General features: G+C 37.6%; 1 protein-coding gene across 2 annotated transcripts in view; it reads right to left on the reverse strand.

Moving 5' to 3' along the window:
- zgc:153184 (uncharacterized protein LOC751652 homolog) overlaps positions 1–19,303 on the reverse strand; it is a 33,921-nt gene extending 14,618 nt beyond the window's left edge. For both annotated transcript variants that reach the window (XM_061878007.1, XM_061878006.1), the window contains exon 1: positions 19,157–19,303. In XM_061878007.1, the coding sequence (XP_061733991.1) occupies positions 19,157–19,285 (129 nt within the window). In that variant the 5' untranslated portion in view covers positions 19,286–19,303. The remainder of the gene's footprint in view (positions 1–19,156) is intronic.
- Positions 19,304–19,518: the final 215 nt, after the last annotated feature.

Consider the following 19,518-nt stretch of genomic DNA (forward strand, 5'->3'; position numbering starts at 1 on the left):
CACCCAAAATGTGTCCCGTGAAAAATTGTCCGACCGGAACTCACTAATAAATAAAGTTCCTTGGGTGAATAATGTAAACTCACTACACAGGTATGTTTTAGCACTATCTTGGCGAGTTTACTGACAGATATAAGTAAGAACCTTACACTATTTTATATTAGAAATGGCAACAGCGGAGGACGAATGTCCCATAACAAGAAGATAGAGGAAAAAGAAGAAGATTATCGACTACATCGTCCCCACGAACTACAAAGGCGGACCTGCGCAAAATTTCAGGACTTATGCAGATCCCAAATTCAAATCAGCAGGTATATGAAGGTAAGAAAAGTTGCTTTTGCATAATATTGGGAAACAAAACATCAGATAATATGTCTTATCTTTTACACACACCATAACAATACTCCTATGTTGAAGCACAGTACAATCCATCAAGCGGTGCAGCTTCAAAATCCTACTGAAACATTTTGATGGATTTTTGAGCGCCGTTTGTAATGCACTGTATTTTCAATGGAACATATAACATTTTGGTGTTGTTTACTTGAGTCATATTGCAGTCTAAACATATCTCTTGTGTGTGACTGCCATCTACTGGTCACACTTATCATTACACCATGTACCAAATAAAATAGTTTGAGGTCGGTAAGCACAACCAGAATTATTCCGTACATTTGGCGCATCGGGCTTTAAGGCGCACTGTCCATTTTTGAGAAAATTAAAGGATTTTAAATGCGTCTTGAAGTCCGAAAAATATGGTATGTATACATATGTGTATATATAGACGTTCCCAGGCCAGCCGAGAGACATAGTCTTCCCAACTTGTCCTGGGTCTTCCCCGTGGCCTCCTACCGGTTGGACGTGCCCTAGGGAGGCGTTCGGGTGGGATCCTGACCAGATGCACGAACCACCTCATCTGGCTTCTCTCAATGTGGAGGAGTAGCCGCTTTACTTTGAGCTCCTCCAGGATGGCAGAGCTTCTCACCCTATCTCTGGCCGGCGGAGGAAACTCATTTAGGCCGCTTGTACCCGTGATCTTGTCCTTTCGGTCATGACCCAAAGCTCATGACCATAGGTGAGGATGGGAACGTAGATTGACCAGTAAATTCAGAGCTTTGCCTTACGGCTCCGCTCCTTCTTCACCACAACGGATCGATACAGCATCCGCATTACTGAAGACGCCGCACCGATCCGCCTGTTGATCTCACGATCCACTCTTCCCCTACTTGTGAACAAGACTCCTAGGTACTTGAACTCCTACACTTGTATATATATATATATATATATATATATATATATATATATATATATATATATATATATATATATATATATATGCGCTAATTAATTTAAAACCTCTTCTCACTCCTGCGCTTATTCAAGGCATGCGGTGAAAGTAAGCAGGCGTTAATAATTTCAAAACCTCTTCTCACCCCTGCGGTTACCAATGGCATGCAGTAAAATACTGAGTGTGATAAAAAAAAATATATTTTGCGGCCGCAGCCTGGTGGTCGGGGACCACTGCCCTACAACATGTCATCGCGACCGCCTTCACACAACGCTATCTGCGTGCCGGCCAGATGAATGCATTTCGCTGCTTCTCATACGAGATTGCTATGCATACTTGTTCAACAGCCATACCTTTTAATGTGATGGCTGTGATATAAACTGTCACGACGCGGAGTCGGACCCGCGTTTCCTCTGCGGCAGGCGCCTCCTCTGACATGACGTGCCTCTGCTGACAGCGTACACAGACTCGCCTCCAGTCGTGCTGAGCACAGCACGCCCAAGCAGCAACGAGCCTGCACAAGTACAATAATCAACACACCTGGACTTGACGAGAGGGAAAGGCATAAAAGACCAGTGAAGCCAGGAGACATTCGCCAGAACGTAGCCGATCTCAGCTGAGTAAGCATCACATCTGGCAGCTCTCCTCGTTCCCGTCTTGATGTCCTTTGTGTCTTCCACATTGTCTTCAGTGATTGTGTCCTTGCCCCACGACCTCCTCCCGGATTGTTGCTTGCCTTCCCCGATCCTTGACCACTGTTTGGACCCTGACATCGTTGCCTCTCTCCAGCTCCTTGACTGCTTGCATTCCCGCTGACTGTCCCTTCGCCTCACCCCTTTTGGATTTCGACGAACGATACATCCAACACGCACCGACAACAAAGCCTGGTAAATTCACATTGGTTAATTCCACACATAGTCCGCATTCACTCACTAGTGGTAGCATACACATCCCACACATTCATTAAAGGTTTAAATAAACCTTCAAAATGCAGTTCTGCCTTGCTGTCGCCTCCTTCCCTTTGCCTATTGCATAACATAATCAACTTTAAAGGGGAACATTATCACAATTTCAAAAGGGTTAAAAACAATAAAAATCAGTTCCCAGTGGCTTGTTTTATTTTTCGAAGTTTTTTTCAAAATTTTACGTCTCCTGGAATATCCCGAAAAACTGCTTCAAAGTGCCTTATTTTCACCATCGCTATATCCACCCGTCCATTTCCCTGTGACGTCATACAGGGCTGCCAATACAAACAACATGGCGGTTACCACAGCAAGATATAGCAACATTAGCTCAGATTCAGACTCGGATTTCAGCGGCTTAAGCGATTCAACAGATTAAGCATGTATTGAAACAGATGGTCGGAGTATGGAGGCAGATAGCGAAAACGAAATTGAAGAAGAAATTGAAGCTATTGAGCGAATAGCTATTGATGCTATTCGGCCATAGCATGGGTGTACCTAATGAAGTGGCCCATAGCATGGCTGCCTTATTAGCATCGCGGGTAAAATGTGCGGACCAAACAATCAGGACTTTCGCATCTTGAGAAACTGGAGCAACTTAAATCCGTCGATTGGTAAGTGTTTGTTTCACATTAAATGTGGGTATCTAGTTTCAAATGGACATACAGCTAGCGTAAATAGCATTTTAGCATTGATTAGCGTAGCATGTTAGCATCGATTAGCTGGCAGTCATGCCGTCACCAAATATGTCTGATTAGCACATAAGTCAACATCAACAAAACTCATCTTTGTGATTTCGTGACTTAATCGTTGCAAATGCATCTGCAGGTTATCCATACATCTCTGTGCCATGTCTGCCTTAGCATCGCCGGTCAAATGTGCAGACACTCTGGCAAATTAAATGGGGGTCTGGCGGCAGATTTCTTGCCAGTGGCGCATCTTGAATCCCTCCCTGTTAGTGTTGTTACACCCTACGACATCACACCGACGAGGCATGATGTCTCCAAGGTTCCAAAAAATAGTCGAAAAAACGGAAAATAACAGAACTGAGACCCGGTGTTTGTAATGTGAAAATGAAAATGGCGGGTGTGTTACCTCGGTGACGTCACGTTCTGACATCATCGCTAATAGTAGTTTAATTCGCCAAAATTACCCCATTTAGAGTTCGGAAATCGGTTAAAAAAATACATGGTCTTTTTTCTGCAAAATCAAGGTATATATTGACGCTTACATACTGTAGGTTTGGTGATAATGTTCCCCTTTAACACTCTTACTAATACGTGCCACACTCTGTGAACCCACACCAAACACATTTCTGGAGAACATCGGCTCTGTAACACATTATAAACGGCACATAAGAATTACCCACAATGCCATCCATCCATGACTCTTGACTATATTATACACGCGTCCCCAACCCCGCCCACCTCAACCGACGCATGGAAAGGGGGGATGCGGGGTTTGGTGATAGCGGGGTGTATAATATAGCCAAGAGTCATGGATGCATGGGTAATTCTTATGTTGCGTTTATAATGTGTTACAGAGCCAATGTTCTCCCGAAATGTGTTTGATGTGGGTTCACAGAGTGTGGCACATATTAGTAAGAGTGTTAAAGTTGTTTTATATCACAGCCATCAGTGTGATCTGTATGGCTGTTGAACAAGACCCCTGGTTTACACATAGTAAAAGCAAAAAAAAACTCGTCCGCCATTTTGAAAATGACGACAGGTGAAGCGTCACTCGTGACGTCACGAATTTGACCCGGCGGTAAAAGAAAGCATGTGCTAATAAAATTGGGGAGTGAATTTGGACCCGGCAGTAATTCAAGGCAGGTGCATATTACATGCCTGGTGGCTATTCAAGGAAATACGGTATATATATATATATATATATATATATATATATATATATATATATATATATATATATGTGTGTGTGTGTGTGTGTGTATGTATATATGTATGTATATATATATATATATATATGTATATATATATATGTATATATATATATATATATATACATTTATATTGACGCAAACAATCAGTATTCAGTGCATTTATTTTGAAATGAAAGTGTTCTCTTGAGTCAAAGTGTTGTTTTTGCAGATCTTATCTGGACTGCGAGGAACCGCTCTCGCCCACAGGAAGTGAGACCCTCTCTTTCTTTCTCCCAGGGCGCCGCAGCTGTTCATCATCACGCTGCAGGCCCATAGGGCGGGGTCTTATCGCGGGGAGATAAGTCGCACAGACGGGCGTGATGGTGTTGTTCTTCTCCTTTCAGCTCTTTTTGCTCCCACACTTCATCTGCTCTTTGTTATTATTGGGTGCCACAAACGCCGCCTGCTAGCGACCACTTCCACTGGTGACCCCTCCCTCTGAGCGTAACCCGCGGCAACAACAACAACAACACACAGTCTGCACAGACACGCAAATTCCACTTCCTGTTTTCCTTCTCTCTATCCTTTCCTTGTGAGCATGAGCTCACCACCTTCCCTGTCCTGGACCACACCCAGACCACCCACCTCAAAGGTTTTCACTGTGCCGTAAAACCCAAACACATACAGTATTAGGTATGATATCATATTGTGGACTAGGTATCGTCTATAATGGTGTATTGATATAATGTACACAGTTTAAACATGTTTTTATAGTGTGTGTAGCAGCTTTAATGCTTACGAGCAAAGTTTACTATTGTTTACGTTTGACATATGTACTTTAGCCACAATAGCATAGCTATGTGAGCTACATGAAAACATTACATTTTAACAAAGTGCTAGATTAGTCACACAACATAGCTATGTGAGCTAAAAGCTAACATTACCTTTTAACATTGTGCTCGGTTAGCCGTATTACCATGGATATGTGATCTATATGCTAACATTATATTTTAATATTATACTAGGTTAGAAACATTTGTGTAACAAATTCTACATTCTACATTCTAACATTACATTTTAATATCATGATAAGTTGGCAACATTAGCATAGCTATTTGAGCTACATGCTAGTATTATGTTGTAATACTACGCTAGGTTAGCAATATGAGCTAGCTATGTGAGCTACATGCTAAAATTATGTTTTTACACCATGCTAGGTTTTTGATTGATTGATTGAAACTTTTATTAGTAGATTGCACAGTTCAGTACATATTCCATACAATTGACCACTAAATGGTAACACCCGAATACGTTTTTCAACTTGTTTAAGTCGGGGTCCATGTTAATCAATTCATGGTAGCCACACAGGTTAGCCAAACTTGCATAGCTATGTGAGCTACATGGTAACATTATGTTTTAATATCATGTATGGTTAGCAACCTTAGCATAGCGATGTGAGCTACATGCTGATGTTACATTTTAACATCGTGCTGGGTTAGTGACATTAGCATAGCTATGTGAGCTACATGCTAACATTACATTTTAACATCATGCTGGATTAGCCACATTAGCACAGCTATGTGAGCTACAAGCTAACATTACATTTTCACATCATGCTAGGTTAGCAATCTTAGCATCACTATGTGAGCTACATGCAAACATTACATTTTAACATCATGCTAGGTTAGCCACATTAGCATAGTTATGTGAGCTACATGCTTTATCATTTACATATGGGTCAGCGGTAAGGTTGTATGGTATACCGGTATTAGTATAGTACCGCGATACTAATTAATAATTTTTTGGTACGATTCCGTGTTTGAAATGTACCGGTTCCGCACCCATATTAACAGTAAGCAGATATTAACAGTAAATGAACAAGTAGAGTAATAATTAATTTTCTACCACTTGTCCTTAATAATGTAGATAAAATAATAGAATGATAAAAGACACAATACGTTATTGCATACGCCAGCAAATGGTAAATGGGTTGTATTTGTATAGCGCTTTTCTACCCCTTTTTAAGGAGCCGAAAGCGCTTTGACAGTATTTCCACATTCGCCCATTAACACACACATTCACACACTGACGGCGGGAGCTGCCATGCAAAGCGCTCACCAGGACCCATCAGGAGCAAGGGTGAAGTGTCTTGCCCAAGGACACAACGGACGTGACTAGGATGGTACAAGGTGGGGATTGAACCAATAACCCTCAGATTGCTTGCACAGCCACTCTACCAACTTTGCCACACCATCCCAGCAAACTAATTAGGAGTCTTTGTTTGTTTACTTACTACTAAAAGACAAGTTGTCTAGTATGTTCACTATTTTATTTAAGGACTTAACTATATATAAACATATGTTAAATATACCCTAAGATTTTTTTGTTAAAATAAAGCCAAAAATGCAATTGTTTTGTGGTCCCTTTATTTAGAAAAGTACCGAAAAGTATCGAAAAGTACTGAAATAACTTTAGTACTGATACCGATACCAAAATATTGGTATCGTTACAACACTAGTCAGAGGAGGTATCATATCCATGAGGAAGAAGGTTTTTCCTTAGACATCATGAAAAGACGCAAGTTAAATTTTTGTAAATTAGAGTGCACCTTTAACATAAACATTAAGGCTGTGATGCCAATGTTAGCATGCAATAAACATGAATATTCACAGCAAAAGTCTGTGGTTTATAAGACTATAACACTTTACATGTTCTTTCTGTGCTGGGATGGTCTGGAAACAAAATCCATATTGAGTAGTGAGCAGAATGTATGTGGGACTGGAACAGGACACGCTGGGAACGTGTGGGACGGAGCGAGGGAAAGGACTATTTCTGGGGCTGCAGGCCTGGGAACAAAACCCCCAAACAAAGTCTGGCAGCCTGGATCCCAGCCCTGCTTGTCTTTTGGTACATGGATCACATGTGGAATATACCATATCCATTTATACATGATCACATGTGGAATATACTATATCCATTTATACATGATTACATGTGGAATATACTACATCCATTTATTTGTAAATGGATCACATGTGGAATACACTACATCCATTTATACATGATCACATGTGGAATATACTACATCCATTTATTTGTAAATGGATCACATGTGGAATATATTACATCCATTTATACATGATCACATGTGGAATATACTTCATCCATTTATTGGTAAATGGATCACATGTGGAAAATACTACATCCATTTATACATGGATCACATGTGGAATATACTATAGTCATTTGTACATAGATCACATGACGAATATAAAACATTCATTCATACATGGATCACATGTGGAATATACTACATTCATTTATACATGATCACATGTGGAATATACCACATTCATTTATACATGACCACATGTGGAATATACTACATTCATTTATTTGAACATGGATCACAGGTGGAATATACTACATCCATTTGTACATGGATCACATGTGGAATATACTACATTCATTCATATATGGATCGCATGTAGAATATACTACAACAATGTAGTATGTCACAATAGTACATGAATCACATGTGGAATATACTACATCCATTTGTACATGGATCATATGAAGTGAAGTGAATTATATTTATATAGCGCTTTTTCTCTAGTGACTCAAAGCGCTTTACATAGTGAAACCCAATATCTAATTTTTACATTGAAACCAGTGTGGGTGGCAATGGGAGCAGGTGGGTAAAGTGCCTTGCCCAAGGACACAACGGCAGTGACTATGATGGCGGAAGCGGGAATCGAACCTGCAACCCTCAAGTTGCTGGCACGGCCGCTCTACCAACCGAGCTATACCGCCCCATATGTGGAATATACTACATCCATATGTACATGGATCACATGTGGTATATTCTACATACATTTATACATGATCACATGTGAAAAAAACTACATCCATTTATTTGTACATGGATCACATGTGAAATATACTACAATAATGCAGTATGTCACGTTAGTATATGTGGAATATACGACAACAATGTAGTATGTCACATTAGTACATGGATCACATGTGGAATATACTACAACAATGTAGTATGTCATGTTAGTACATGGAACAAATGTGGAATATACTACAACGATGTAGTATGTCACATTAGTACATGGATCACAGGTGGAATATACTACAACAATGTAGTGTGTCACGTTAGTACATGATCACATGTGGAATATACTACAACAATGTGGTATGTCAAGTTAGTACATGATCACATGTGGAATATACTACAACAATGTAGTATGTCACGTTAGTACATGGATCACAGGTGGAATATACTACAACAATGTAGTATGTCAAGTTAGTACATGTTCCTCATACTGAATATACTACAACAATTTAGTATGTCAAGTTGGTACATGATCACATGTGGAATATACTACAACGATGTAGTATGTCAAGTTAGTACATGATCACATGTGGAATATACTACAACGATGTAGTATCTCACGTTAGTACATGATCACATGTGGAATATACTACAACAATGTGGTATGTCACGTTAGTACATGGATCACAGGTGGAATATACTACAACAATGTAGTATGTCACGTTAGTACATGGTCCTCATACTGAATATACTAAAACAATTTAGTATGTCAAGTTAGTACATGATCACATGTGGAATATACAACAACAATGTAGTGTGTCACGTTAGTACATGATCACATGTGGAATATACTCCAACAATGTGGTATGTCACGTTATACATGGATCACAGGTGGAATATACTACAACAATGTAGTGTGTCACGTTAGTACATGGTCCTCATACTGAATATACTACAACAATTGAGTATGTCAAGTTAGTACATGATCACATGTTGAATTTACTACAACGATGTAGTATCTCACATTAGTACATGATCACATGTGGAATATAATACAATGTAGTATGTCAGGTTAGTACATGAATTGCATGTGGAATATACTACAACAATGTAGAATGTCACGTTAGTACATGGATCACATGTGGAATATACTAAAACAATGTACTATCTCACAAGTGGAATATACTACAACGCTGTAGTATGTCATGTTAGTACATGTTGAATATACTACAAGGATGTAGTATGTCATGTTAGTACATGTTGAATATACTACAACGATGTAGTATGTCACGTTAGTACATGGGGAATAAACTATAACAATATAGTCTGTCACGTTTGTACATGTGGAATACCGGTATACTACAATAATGTAGCATGTCACATCAGTACATGTTGAATATACTACAACGATGTAGTATGTCACATTAGTACATGTTGAATATACTACAACGATGTAGTATGTCACATTAGTACATGTTGAATATACTACAACGATGTAGAATGTCACGTTAGTACATGTGGAATAAACTATAAGCGATATACTCTGTCACGTTCGTACATGTGGAATATATTACAACAATGTCGCATAACGAGTAGAGATGTCCGATAATATCGGTACTGCCGATATTATCGGCCGATAAATGCTTTAAAATGTAATATCGGAAATGATCGGTATCTGTTTCATAAAGTAAAATTTATGACTTTTTAAAACGCCGCTGTACGGAGTGGTACACGGACGTAGGAAGAAGTACAGAGCAGTTGCATCTTCTAGTCATACTTGCCAACCCTCCCAATTTTCCCGGGAGACTCACGAATTTCAGTGCCCCTCCCGAAAGTCTCCCGAGGCAACCATTCTCCCGAGTTTCTCATGACATGATTTCCACCCAGACAACAACATTGGAGGCATTCAAGGCACTGCCTTTGTGTGCCAGCCCAATCACATAACACCTAAAGCTTTTCACACACTCAAGTGAATGCAAGCATACTTGGTCAACAGCAATACAGGACACACTGAGAGTGGCCGTATAAACAACTTTAACACTGTTACACACCGGAGCTCTTTTAAAAGGAGCTCAGCAGCACATGCACTTTTTGCATCGGATGAAAAGAGCACAGCTTCCTCCCCCCTATAGAGAGCCTAGCGTGCAGTGCCTCAGACTGGAAGTCTCTGCAGAGAGTAGTGAGGATGGCGGAAAAGATCATCTGGACTCCTCTTCCTCCTATCCAGGAGATCGCAAAAAGCCGCTGCCTGACCAGGGCTCAGAAAATCTGCAGAGTCCTCCCACCCGCACCAAGGACTGTTTTCACTGCTGGACTCTAGAAAGAAGTTTCGCAGCCTCCATAGCAGAACCTCCAGGTTCTGTAACAGTTTCTTCCCTCAGGCCTTAAGACTATTGAACGCATTAAAATAATCCCCTCAATTCCCCCAAAAATTGAATAACTTGCTGGAATATAAAGACAATATAACATACTTCCATAAATGTGGATGCATATGCAAAAGTGCAATATATTTATCTGAATACTAATCTATTTATTTATATCTGCACCTTATTGCTTTTTTATCCTGCACTACCATGAGCTAATGCAATAAAATGTCGTTCTTTTGTACTGAAAAGTTCAAATTTGAATGACAATAAAAAAGAAGTGTAAGTCGAAGTCTAAGTCTAAGTCCTCCCAGCGAGAACTCTAGGTAAAATCTTCAGCTTCCAACACACAAAGCTGATACTGTGTAGATGACTTTGATATCACGCGTTAGGCCAGGGAATCGAACTGATGAAACTGCTGATCTGCTCAAGAGCCTTTAACCCTTCATGATCAAACTTTGAAGGTAAAACTAACAACACTAGCATAGCTATGTGAGCTAAAGGCTAATATTAAATTTTTACAAAATGTTAAGTTAGCAACACTAGCATAGCCATATTACCTAAATGCTAGTATTACATTTTAACATATAGCTATGTTAGCAACACTTGCATAGCTAATGAGAATAATGCTAACGTTATATTTTAACATCATGCTAGGTTAGCAACATTAGTATAGTATGTGAGCTAAATGCTAACATGATTTATTAAACAATTAAAAGCGTTTGCCATAGCATTTTAAAATCATGCTAGGTTGACAACAATAGTATAGCTATGTGAGCGAGATGTAAACATTATATTTTAAGATAATGCTACTTAAACAAAAGAAACTTAGTTATGTGAGCAACATGCTAACTTATATTTTAACACTCTTTTTGTTATACTTTAGCTCTGCAACAAAGCAACAGATGTCTTACATCACATACTATTACGTAACAATAATGAGTGGGAAAGTAGGACGCAATTATTAGCAACACTAGCATAGTTATGTCAGCTACTTGCTAACGTTATATTTTAACATCATGCATCATGCTAGATTAGCGACACCAGCATAGCTATGTGAGCTACATGCTAACATTACAGTATAACATTATTCTAGCTTACTAACATTAGCATAGCTGTATGAGCTACATGCTAACATGAAATTTTTAACATCACGCTAGGTTAGCAACACTAGCATAGCTGTTTAAGCTATATGCTAATATGAAATTTTTATATCATGCTAGATTAGTGACACCAGCGTAGCTGTGTGATCTACATGCTAACATTGCATTTCAACATCATGCCATGTTACCAACACTAGCATAGGTATGTGAGCTATACGCTAACATGACGTTTGAACATCATGCCAACTTAACAGATTCGTAGAATAAAAACTAAATGACACAAATTACAGCTCCCATGTCTGTCACTGACTGACCGATAGTTGACAGAATTGCATTTTAGGATGTGTAGCAAAGCCTGTATTAGGACATAATATACCGCAGTTGTTGTGTGTTATCTTGGTTCTCCTGACAGTTATGCATTGTAGCTGCCAACTTTCACGTGAAGAAAAAAACAGAATAAGTAACCGCACAGTCTTGTATTACAAAGCGATGGCACACAGACTCACTAAAAATACTGATTGTGTTGCCACTCCTTATAAGGCTGCACAGGCTGGGTAGTGGGCGTGGCTTCTAGAGATAAAATTGAGATAATGAAGTTTCCACTTCCTGAACCCTGCTGGCGCTCCTCTAAAGATGTCGTCAGCACACGTCCTCCATCTGGAACTTCTTATCACTCTCCTTGTTCCACATGTCTGCAATGTAGATGCTAGGACAGCAGGGGGCACTCTCACTTGTGTACGCTAAACATAAATCATCATCTTGCAAGAATAAAATAAAATATATTGAAACTTTAAGTGTTTAAAATGAGAAATAATAAAACTTTAAATAATTGTCTTTTTTGATCAAATTTAATGAGAAAATATTTAAGTCCTAATAGTACAGGAAAAGAAAGTCATAATTTAACGAGAAAATATTATCAGACGAAGTCATCATCTTGTGAGGAAAAAAGGCATCATTTTCTGAGAAAAAAGATAAAATAATATGAGGCTTAAGTCATAATATTGCAAGACAGAAAAAGCCACATTTTATGAAACTGAAAAAATGTAACAAGACTTTTGAAAAAAAAAATAATTCAGCTAAGGCTGAAATATTTTATGAGACTATATGAGACTAAAGTCATAATTTTACCAGAAAAAAAGGCTAAATATGATAAGGCTTAAGTCATCACAAGAAAAAAGTCATAATTTAATGAGAAAAAAATGCAAAATATTATGAGACTTAAGTCATCACAAGAAGAAAGTCATAATTTTACCAGAAAAAAAGTCATATTTTTACAACATGAATGGTATGAATAAAAAAATTATTATGAGGCTAAAGTCATAAACTACAAGAAAATAAATCATAAGTTAACAAAAAAAAAAAGCCAAATATTATTAAACTAATAACTTTTACAAGAATTTAACAAAAATGGTCAAATATTATGAGACTGAAGTTATAATATCAAAAGGAAAATCTCTTAGTTTTACAATAAAATATAATTTCACTACATGTACAGTATGGTAGAAAAAACATATAAATGTGAAATTAGGGTCAAGTTAAAAGGTCCCAAGAAAAAAAGCTGAAGAAAACTAAAATCATAATTTTGTAAACATTTTTTAAATAAAATTCTTAAAATAAAGCCAAGATTTAAGTCCTAATATTACAAAATATGCATCATTTCATGACAAAAAAGTCAAATATTATGAGACCAATGTCTTCATAATACAAGAAAAAAGTAAACACTTTACAAGAAAAAAGGCAACATTTAACAAGAGAAAAGACAAACTATTATTAAACTCAAGTCATCATTTTATTACAAGGAAAAACTCCTAATTTTACAAGAAAAAGGTCATAATTTCACTTAATTTATGGTAGAAAGAAGCATACTATGATGAAGCTTGATTCATGTAATTATACAAAGGTTTGTCATTTCAAAAAGTTCAAAGTTAACAAGAACAAAGGCTGGAAAAGAAGAAACTAATATTATCATTATACAAAGCTTTGGAAAAAAATATTTCACTAAATGGTCAAATATTATGACACTACAGTCATAATGATACATAAAAGGCATCATTTTATTTAAAAAAAAAAGGTAAAATATTTTGAGACTTAAGTCCTATCACAAGGAAAAAATATATAATTTTACAAGAAAATGATTAAAATATCATATATCAAGAAACAATTCAAAATATCATATTTTTTAAATTGTTTCTTAATATCATATTATAACAAGAAAAAATGTCAAATATATTATTATAATAATATATTATTATATTATTATATATATTATATATATATATTATATATTATTATTATAATATATTATATTATTATAATAATATAATAACATTGTAATAATATTATATTATTACAAGAAAAAAATTCAAATATCATTATATTACCAGAAAAAAAGTCAAATAATCATAATATTACCAGAAAAAAATTTCAAATATATATTATTACAAGAAAAAAGTAAAATATCATAATATTACAAGAAAAATATTTCAATATCATCCATCCATTCATCCATTTTCTACCGCTTATTCCCTTTGGGGTCGTGGGGGGCGCGGGTGCCTATCTCAGCTACAATCGGGCGGAAGGCGGGCTACACTCTGGACAAGTCGCGACCTCATTGCAGAGCCAACACAGATAGAGAGACAACATTCACACTCACATTCACACACGAGGGCCAATTTAGTGTTGCCAATCAACCTATACCCAGGTGCATGTCTTTGGAAGTGGGAGGAAGCCGGAGTACCCAGAGGGAACCCACGCAGTCGCGGGGAGGACATGCAAACTCCACACAGAAAGATCCCGAGCCTGGGATTGAACCTAGGACGACACAAGACCTTCGTATTGTGAGGCAGACGCACTAACCCCTCTTCCACCATGCTGCCCTCATATTACCAGAAAAACATTTTAATATCATAATACTACCAGAAAAACATTTTAATATCATTATATTACAAGAAGTGTAAAATATCATAAAATTACAAGAACAAATTAAAAATATCATAATATTACAAGAAACATTTAAAAATCATATTACAAAAAAATGCTAAACTATCATATCACAAAAATTTTTTTAAACAGAAATAATATTACAAGAAAAATGTAAAATATCATAATTTTACAAGGAAAATGTAAAGTATCACAATATTACAAGATAAAATTTCAACTATCATAATATCACAAGAAAAAAAGCTAAACATAAAAAATATTACAAGAAAAATGTAAAATATCATAATATTACAAGGAAAATGTAAAGTATCATAATACTACACGAAAAAAGGCAAATTATTGTGTGAGTAAAGTCATAGCGTTACAAAAAAAGCCTTAACTTTATAACACATTTTTTAAATGTTTTGAGACTAAGGTCATAAAATGGCAAGACATAAAAGAAATTGCTAAATAGTGTTTACATTTAAGGCAGCCATCTTGAAAACATGTGACATCTGTCACCAATCATGTCGCCGAGTTAGGAAGCCGACATGTGGATGACATCATCAATGTGTCGGCCATATGGTCGCCACGACAACGCCACATGACTGAGGGGTTGTACTGCGGTGCGCGGAACAAGAACGTGTTTACACGCGACTAACATGTCATCTCTTTCCCTTTTCAGTGGAGAGAAGGTTAGAATCCCGCCGCTAGCATCACGTGCTAAAGTGCATGACAGCATGATGACCACACTCAGCTAGAAAAGCCTGCTTGTTTTGCAGCAAGGCGACGCCTACAAAGCCTGCAGGGATATAAACACCACACTCGCCAAACTTCCACCCATTTAATAAGTAAACACTCAGACATTGTCTAAGTGTCGACTTTAGCATCTTAGGACTCTTTACACTAGCATCTTAGCACTCTTTAGCATCTTAGCACTCTTTAACATCTTAGCACTCTTTACAGTAGCATCTTAGTACTCTTTACACTAGCATCTTAGCACTCTTTAACATGTTAGCACTCTTTACACTAGCATTTTAGCACTCTTTAACATCTTAGCACTCTTTACACTAGCATCTTAGTACTCTTTACACTAGCATCTTAGCACTATTTAGCATCTTAGCACTCTTTAACATCTTAGCACTCTTTACACTAGTATCTTAGTACTTGTTGGCATCTTAGCACACATTAGCATCTTAGCACACCTTAGCATCTTAGAGCAATTTAACTTCTAAACACAATTTAGCTGGCTAGTACTAACATTTTAGCACACACTAGCCCGGTTGGTAGAGTGGCTGTGCCAGCAACCTGAGGGTTCCTGGTTCAATCCACAGCTTCTACCAACTTAGTCACATCCGTTGTGTCCTTGAGCAAGGCACTTCACCCTTGCTCCTAATGGGTCGTGGTTAGCGCCTTCCATGGCAGCTCCCGCCATCAGTATGTGAATGTGTGTGTGAATGGGTGAATGTGGAAATAGTGTCAAAGCGCTTTAAGTGCCTTTAAGGGAGAAAAGCGATATACAAGTACAAACCCTGTTTCCATATGAGTTGGGAAATTGTGGGATGTAACTATAAACAGAATACAATGATTTGCAAATCATTTTCAACCCATATCCAAAGACAACATATTTGATGTTCAAACTGATAAACATTTTTGGGGGGGAAATAATCATTTTTAACTTTAGAATTTGATACCAGCAACACATGACAAAAAAGTTGGGTAGGTGGGAAAAAACACTGATAAAGTTGAGGAATGCTCATCAAACACTTATTTGGAACATCTCACAGGTGTGCAGGCTAAATGGTAACAGGTGGGTGCCATGATTGGGTATAAAAACAGCTTCCCAAAATATGCTCAGTCTTTCACAAGAAAGGATGGGGCGAGGTACACCCCTTTGTCCACAACTGCGTGAACAAATAGTCAAACAGTTTAACAACAACTTTTATCAAAGTGCAATTGCAAGAAATTTAGGGATTTCAACATCTATGGTCCATAATATCATCAAAAGGTTCAGAAAATCTGGAGAAATCACTCCACGTAAGCGGCATGCCCGGAAACCAACATTGAATGACTGTGACCTTCGATCCCTCGGACGCCACTGTATCAAAAACCGACATCAATCTCTAAAGGATATCGACCACATGAGCTCAGGAACACTTCAGAAAACCACTGTCACTAAATACAGTTTGTCGCTACATCTGTGATTGCAAGTTAAAGCTCTACTATGCAAAGCGAAAGCCATTTATCAACAACATCCAGAAACGCCGCCGGCTTCTCTGGGCCCGAGATCATCTAAGATGGACTGATGCGAAGTGGAAAAGTGTTCTGTGGTCTGACGAGTCCACATTTCAAATTGTTCTTGGAAATATTCGACATCGTGTCATCCGGACCAAAGGGGAAGCGAACCATCAAGACTGTTATCGACGCAAAGTTCAAAAGCCAGCATCTGTGATGGTATGGGGGTGCATTAGTGCCTAAGGCATGGGAAACTTACACATCTGTGAAGGCACCATTAATGCTGAAAGGTACATACAGGTTTTGGAACAACATATGCTGCCATGTAAGCGCCGTCTTTTTCATGCTTATTTCAGCAAGACAATGCCAAGCCACATTCAGCATGTGTTACAACAGCGTGGCTTCATAAAAAAAAGAGTGTGAGTACTTTCCTGGCCCGCCTGCAGTCCAGACCTGTCTCCCATCGAAAATGTGTGGCGCATTATGAAGCGTAAAATACGACAGCGGAGACCCCGGACTGTTGATTGAATGAAGCTCTACATAAAACAAGAATGGGAAAGAATTCTACTTTCAAAGCTTCAACAATTAGTTTCCTCAGTTCCCAAACATTTATTGAGTGTTGTTAAAAGAAAATGTGTTGTTACACAGTTGTGAACATGCCCTTTCCCAACTACTTTGGCAAGTGTTGCAGCCATGAAATTCTAAGTTAATTACTATTTGCAAAAAAAAAAAAAGTTTATGAGTTTGAACATAAAATATCTTGTCTTAGTAGTGCATTCAACTGAATATGGGTTGAAAAGGATTTGCAAATCATTGAATTCCATTTATATTTACATCCAACACAATTACCCAACTCATATGGAAACAGGGTTTGTATAACCATTTACCCTTTACCATTTAGCACTCTTTACAGTAGCTTCTTAGCACTCTCTAGCATCTTAGCACACTTTAGCATTTTAGCACTCTCTAGCATCTTAGCACACTTAAACATCTTAGCACACTTTAGCATTTTAGCACTCTCTAGCATATTAACATACATTAGCATCTTAGAACATGTTAACATCTTTGCACACTTTAGCATCTTAGAAAACTTTAGCATCTTAGCACTCTATAGCATCTTAGCAAATGTAACTATCTTAGCCAACTTCAGCATCTTAGCAAACTTCAGCATATTTAAGCATCTTAGGACACTTTAGCATCTTAGCACTCTCTAGGATCTTAGCACACTTTGGCATCTTAGCTCTCTGTAGCATATTAGTACGTATTAGTACATGGGGCGGTTTAACTCGGTTGGTAGAGTGGCCGTGCCAGCAACTTGAGGGTTGCAGGTTCGATTCCCGTTCCGCCATCCTACTCACTGCCGTTGTGTCTTGGGCAAGACACTTTACCCACCTGCTTCCAGTGCCACCCACACTGGTTTGAATGTAACTTAGATATTGGGTTTCACTATGTAAAGCGCTTTGAGTCACTAGAGAAAAAGCGCTATATAAATATAATTCACTTCACCTTAGCACACTTCAGCATCTTAGCACACTTTAGCATCTTAGCACACTTAAGCATCCTTGCACACTTTATCATCTTAGCACACTATCACTGCTGCCTCCTAAGGCGATGAGCAGTATAGCAAGACCCGTAACCTTTAGCAAACAAGCTACAATTTCGACACTCAACTTTTTGTCATAAAAATCAAACAATGTTTTTGACAAAAATTAGTAAGGCTAAAACGTTGTTATCAAAACGTAATTTCCATTCATCTTTTTCATATTTTTGTTTAATCTTCTCAGTTTTTTACAATCCATTTAGCAACTCTACAAGTATTTAAAAAATAGCTAACGTTGGCAGCTAAACTTTACACAATCGCTCTTTAATTAGCTAAAAACACACCAAGCTAACGGGCTCGTGCTATGTAAGATGTAATTACGTCATAATGCGCTAAAAGCTGGAAGAGGGTGGGATATAATGTTTGCGACACTTTGGTGGGTTAGCGCCCCAAAAAATTATATGATGTGACAAACGGGTTTGCTTCAGCTAAACATATACTTAAAAATGTTTTTAAAAGATTACTAACACATTTTTCTTTTCCCACTTGATTTACTCGTTACACTGTAATACAAACAAAATAAATAACTTAGATTTGGTTATCTAAAACGTACAAGAAAATAAATCCTATACTATATGTTTTTGTTGACATATTTGCATTTACACAACCACTTTTTAGCACTTTCTTTAATGTCAAAATAAAGTTTAACATTCATTTTACGTAAAACTAACAATAAAACTTTATTTCTACTGCTCATTAAGCTCCAAAAACCATCAAACCGATAACAATTAACATAATATACAAAAATTGATTAGCTAGCAAGACATGCTAACACCACGTCATATAATGTTAGATTAGCTAGCAAAACATGCTAACGTGCTAACACCACATTATACAAAGTTTAATTATTTAGCAAGAAATGCTAACGTACTAACACACCAATGTTTTGCATTTAATGGACACGAGTTAACAAAATGAGAGAAATAACATGACTAAAAGAATAGAGTTGGTGAAAAAGTGAAAAGTTGTTACCTCCATAAAGGATAAAGATGCACTTTTAAGTCTTTTATCTTGGTTTGTGTTCACCGTGTTGATGTTTCTTTCCAACACAAGTGCAGAATTCTGTGTTGATGTCCCCAAGACTGCTCTCGTGAGCGGCATCAAGCTCCAGTGAATCGAAACAACACCGTTTCCTGTTTGGACTGTCAAAATAAGAGCAAACCGCGTCCGCACTTCCGTCCAATGGATTTCGACCTTAATTTTGGTAGGTTCCGTGTTTTTTGTCCTATTTTTTCCATTTTAAATGGCAAGAGGGAACTAAAAACATGTTTATTATTGCACTGTACGGATACAACACTGAGTTTTTGCAGCTTTTTTTAACAGCAAAATGAAAA

The sequence above is a fragment of the Nerophis ophidion genome, linkage group LG18, assembly GCF_033978795.1.
Source record: "Nerophis ophidion isolate RoL-2023_Sa linkage group LG18, RoL_Noph_v1.0, whole genome shotgun sequence".
NCBI classification, from domain to species: Eukaryota; Metazoa; Chordata; class Actinopteri; order Syngnathiformes; family Syngnathidae; genus Nerophis; species Nerophis ophidion.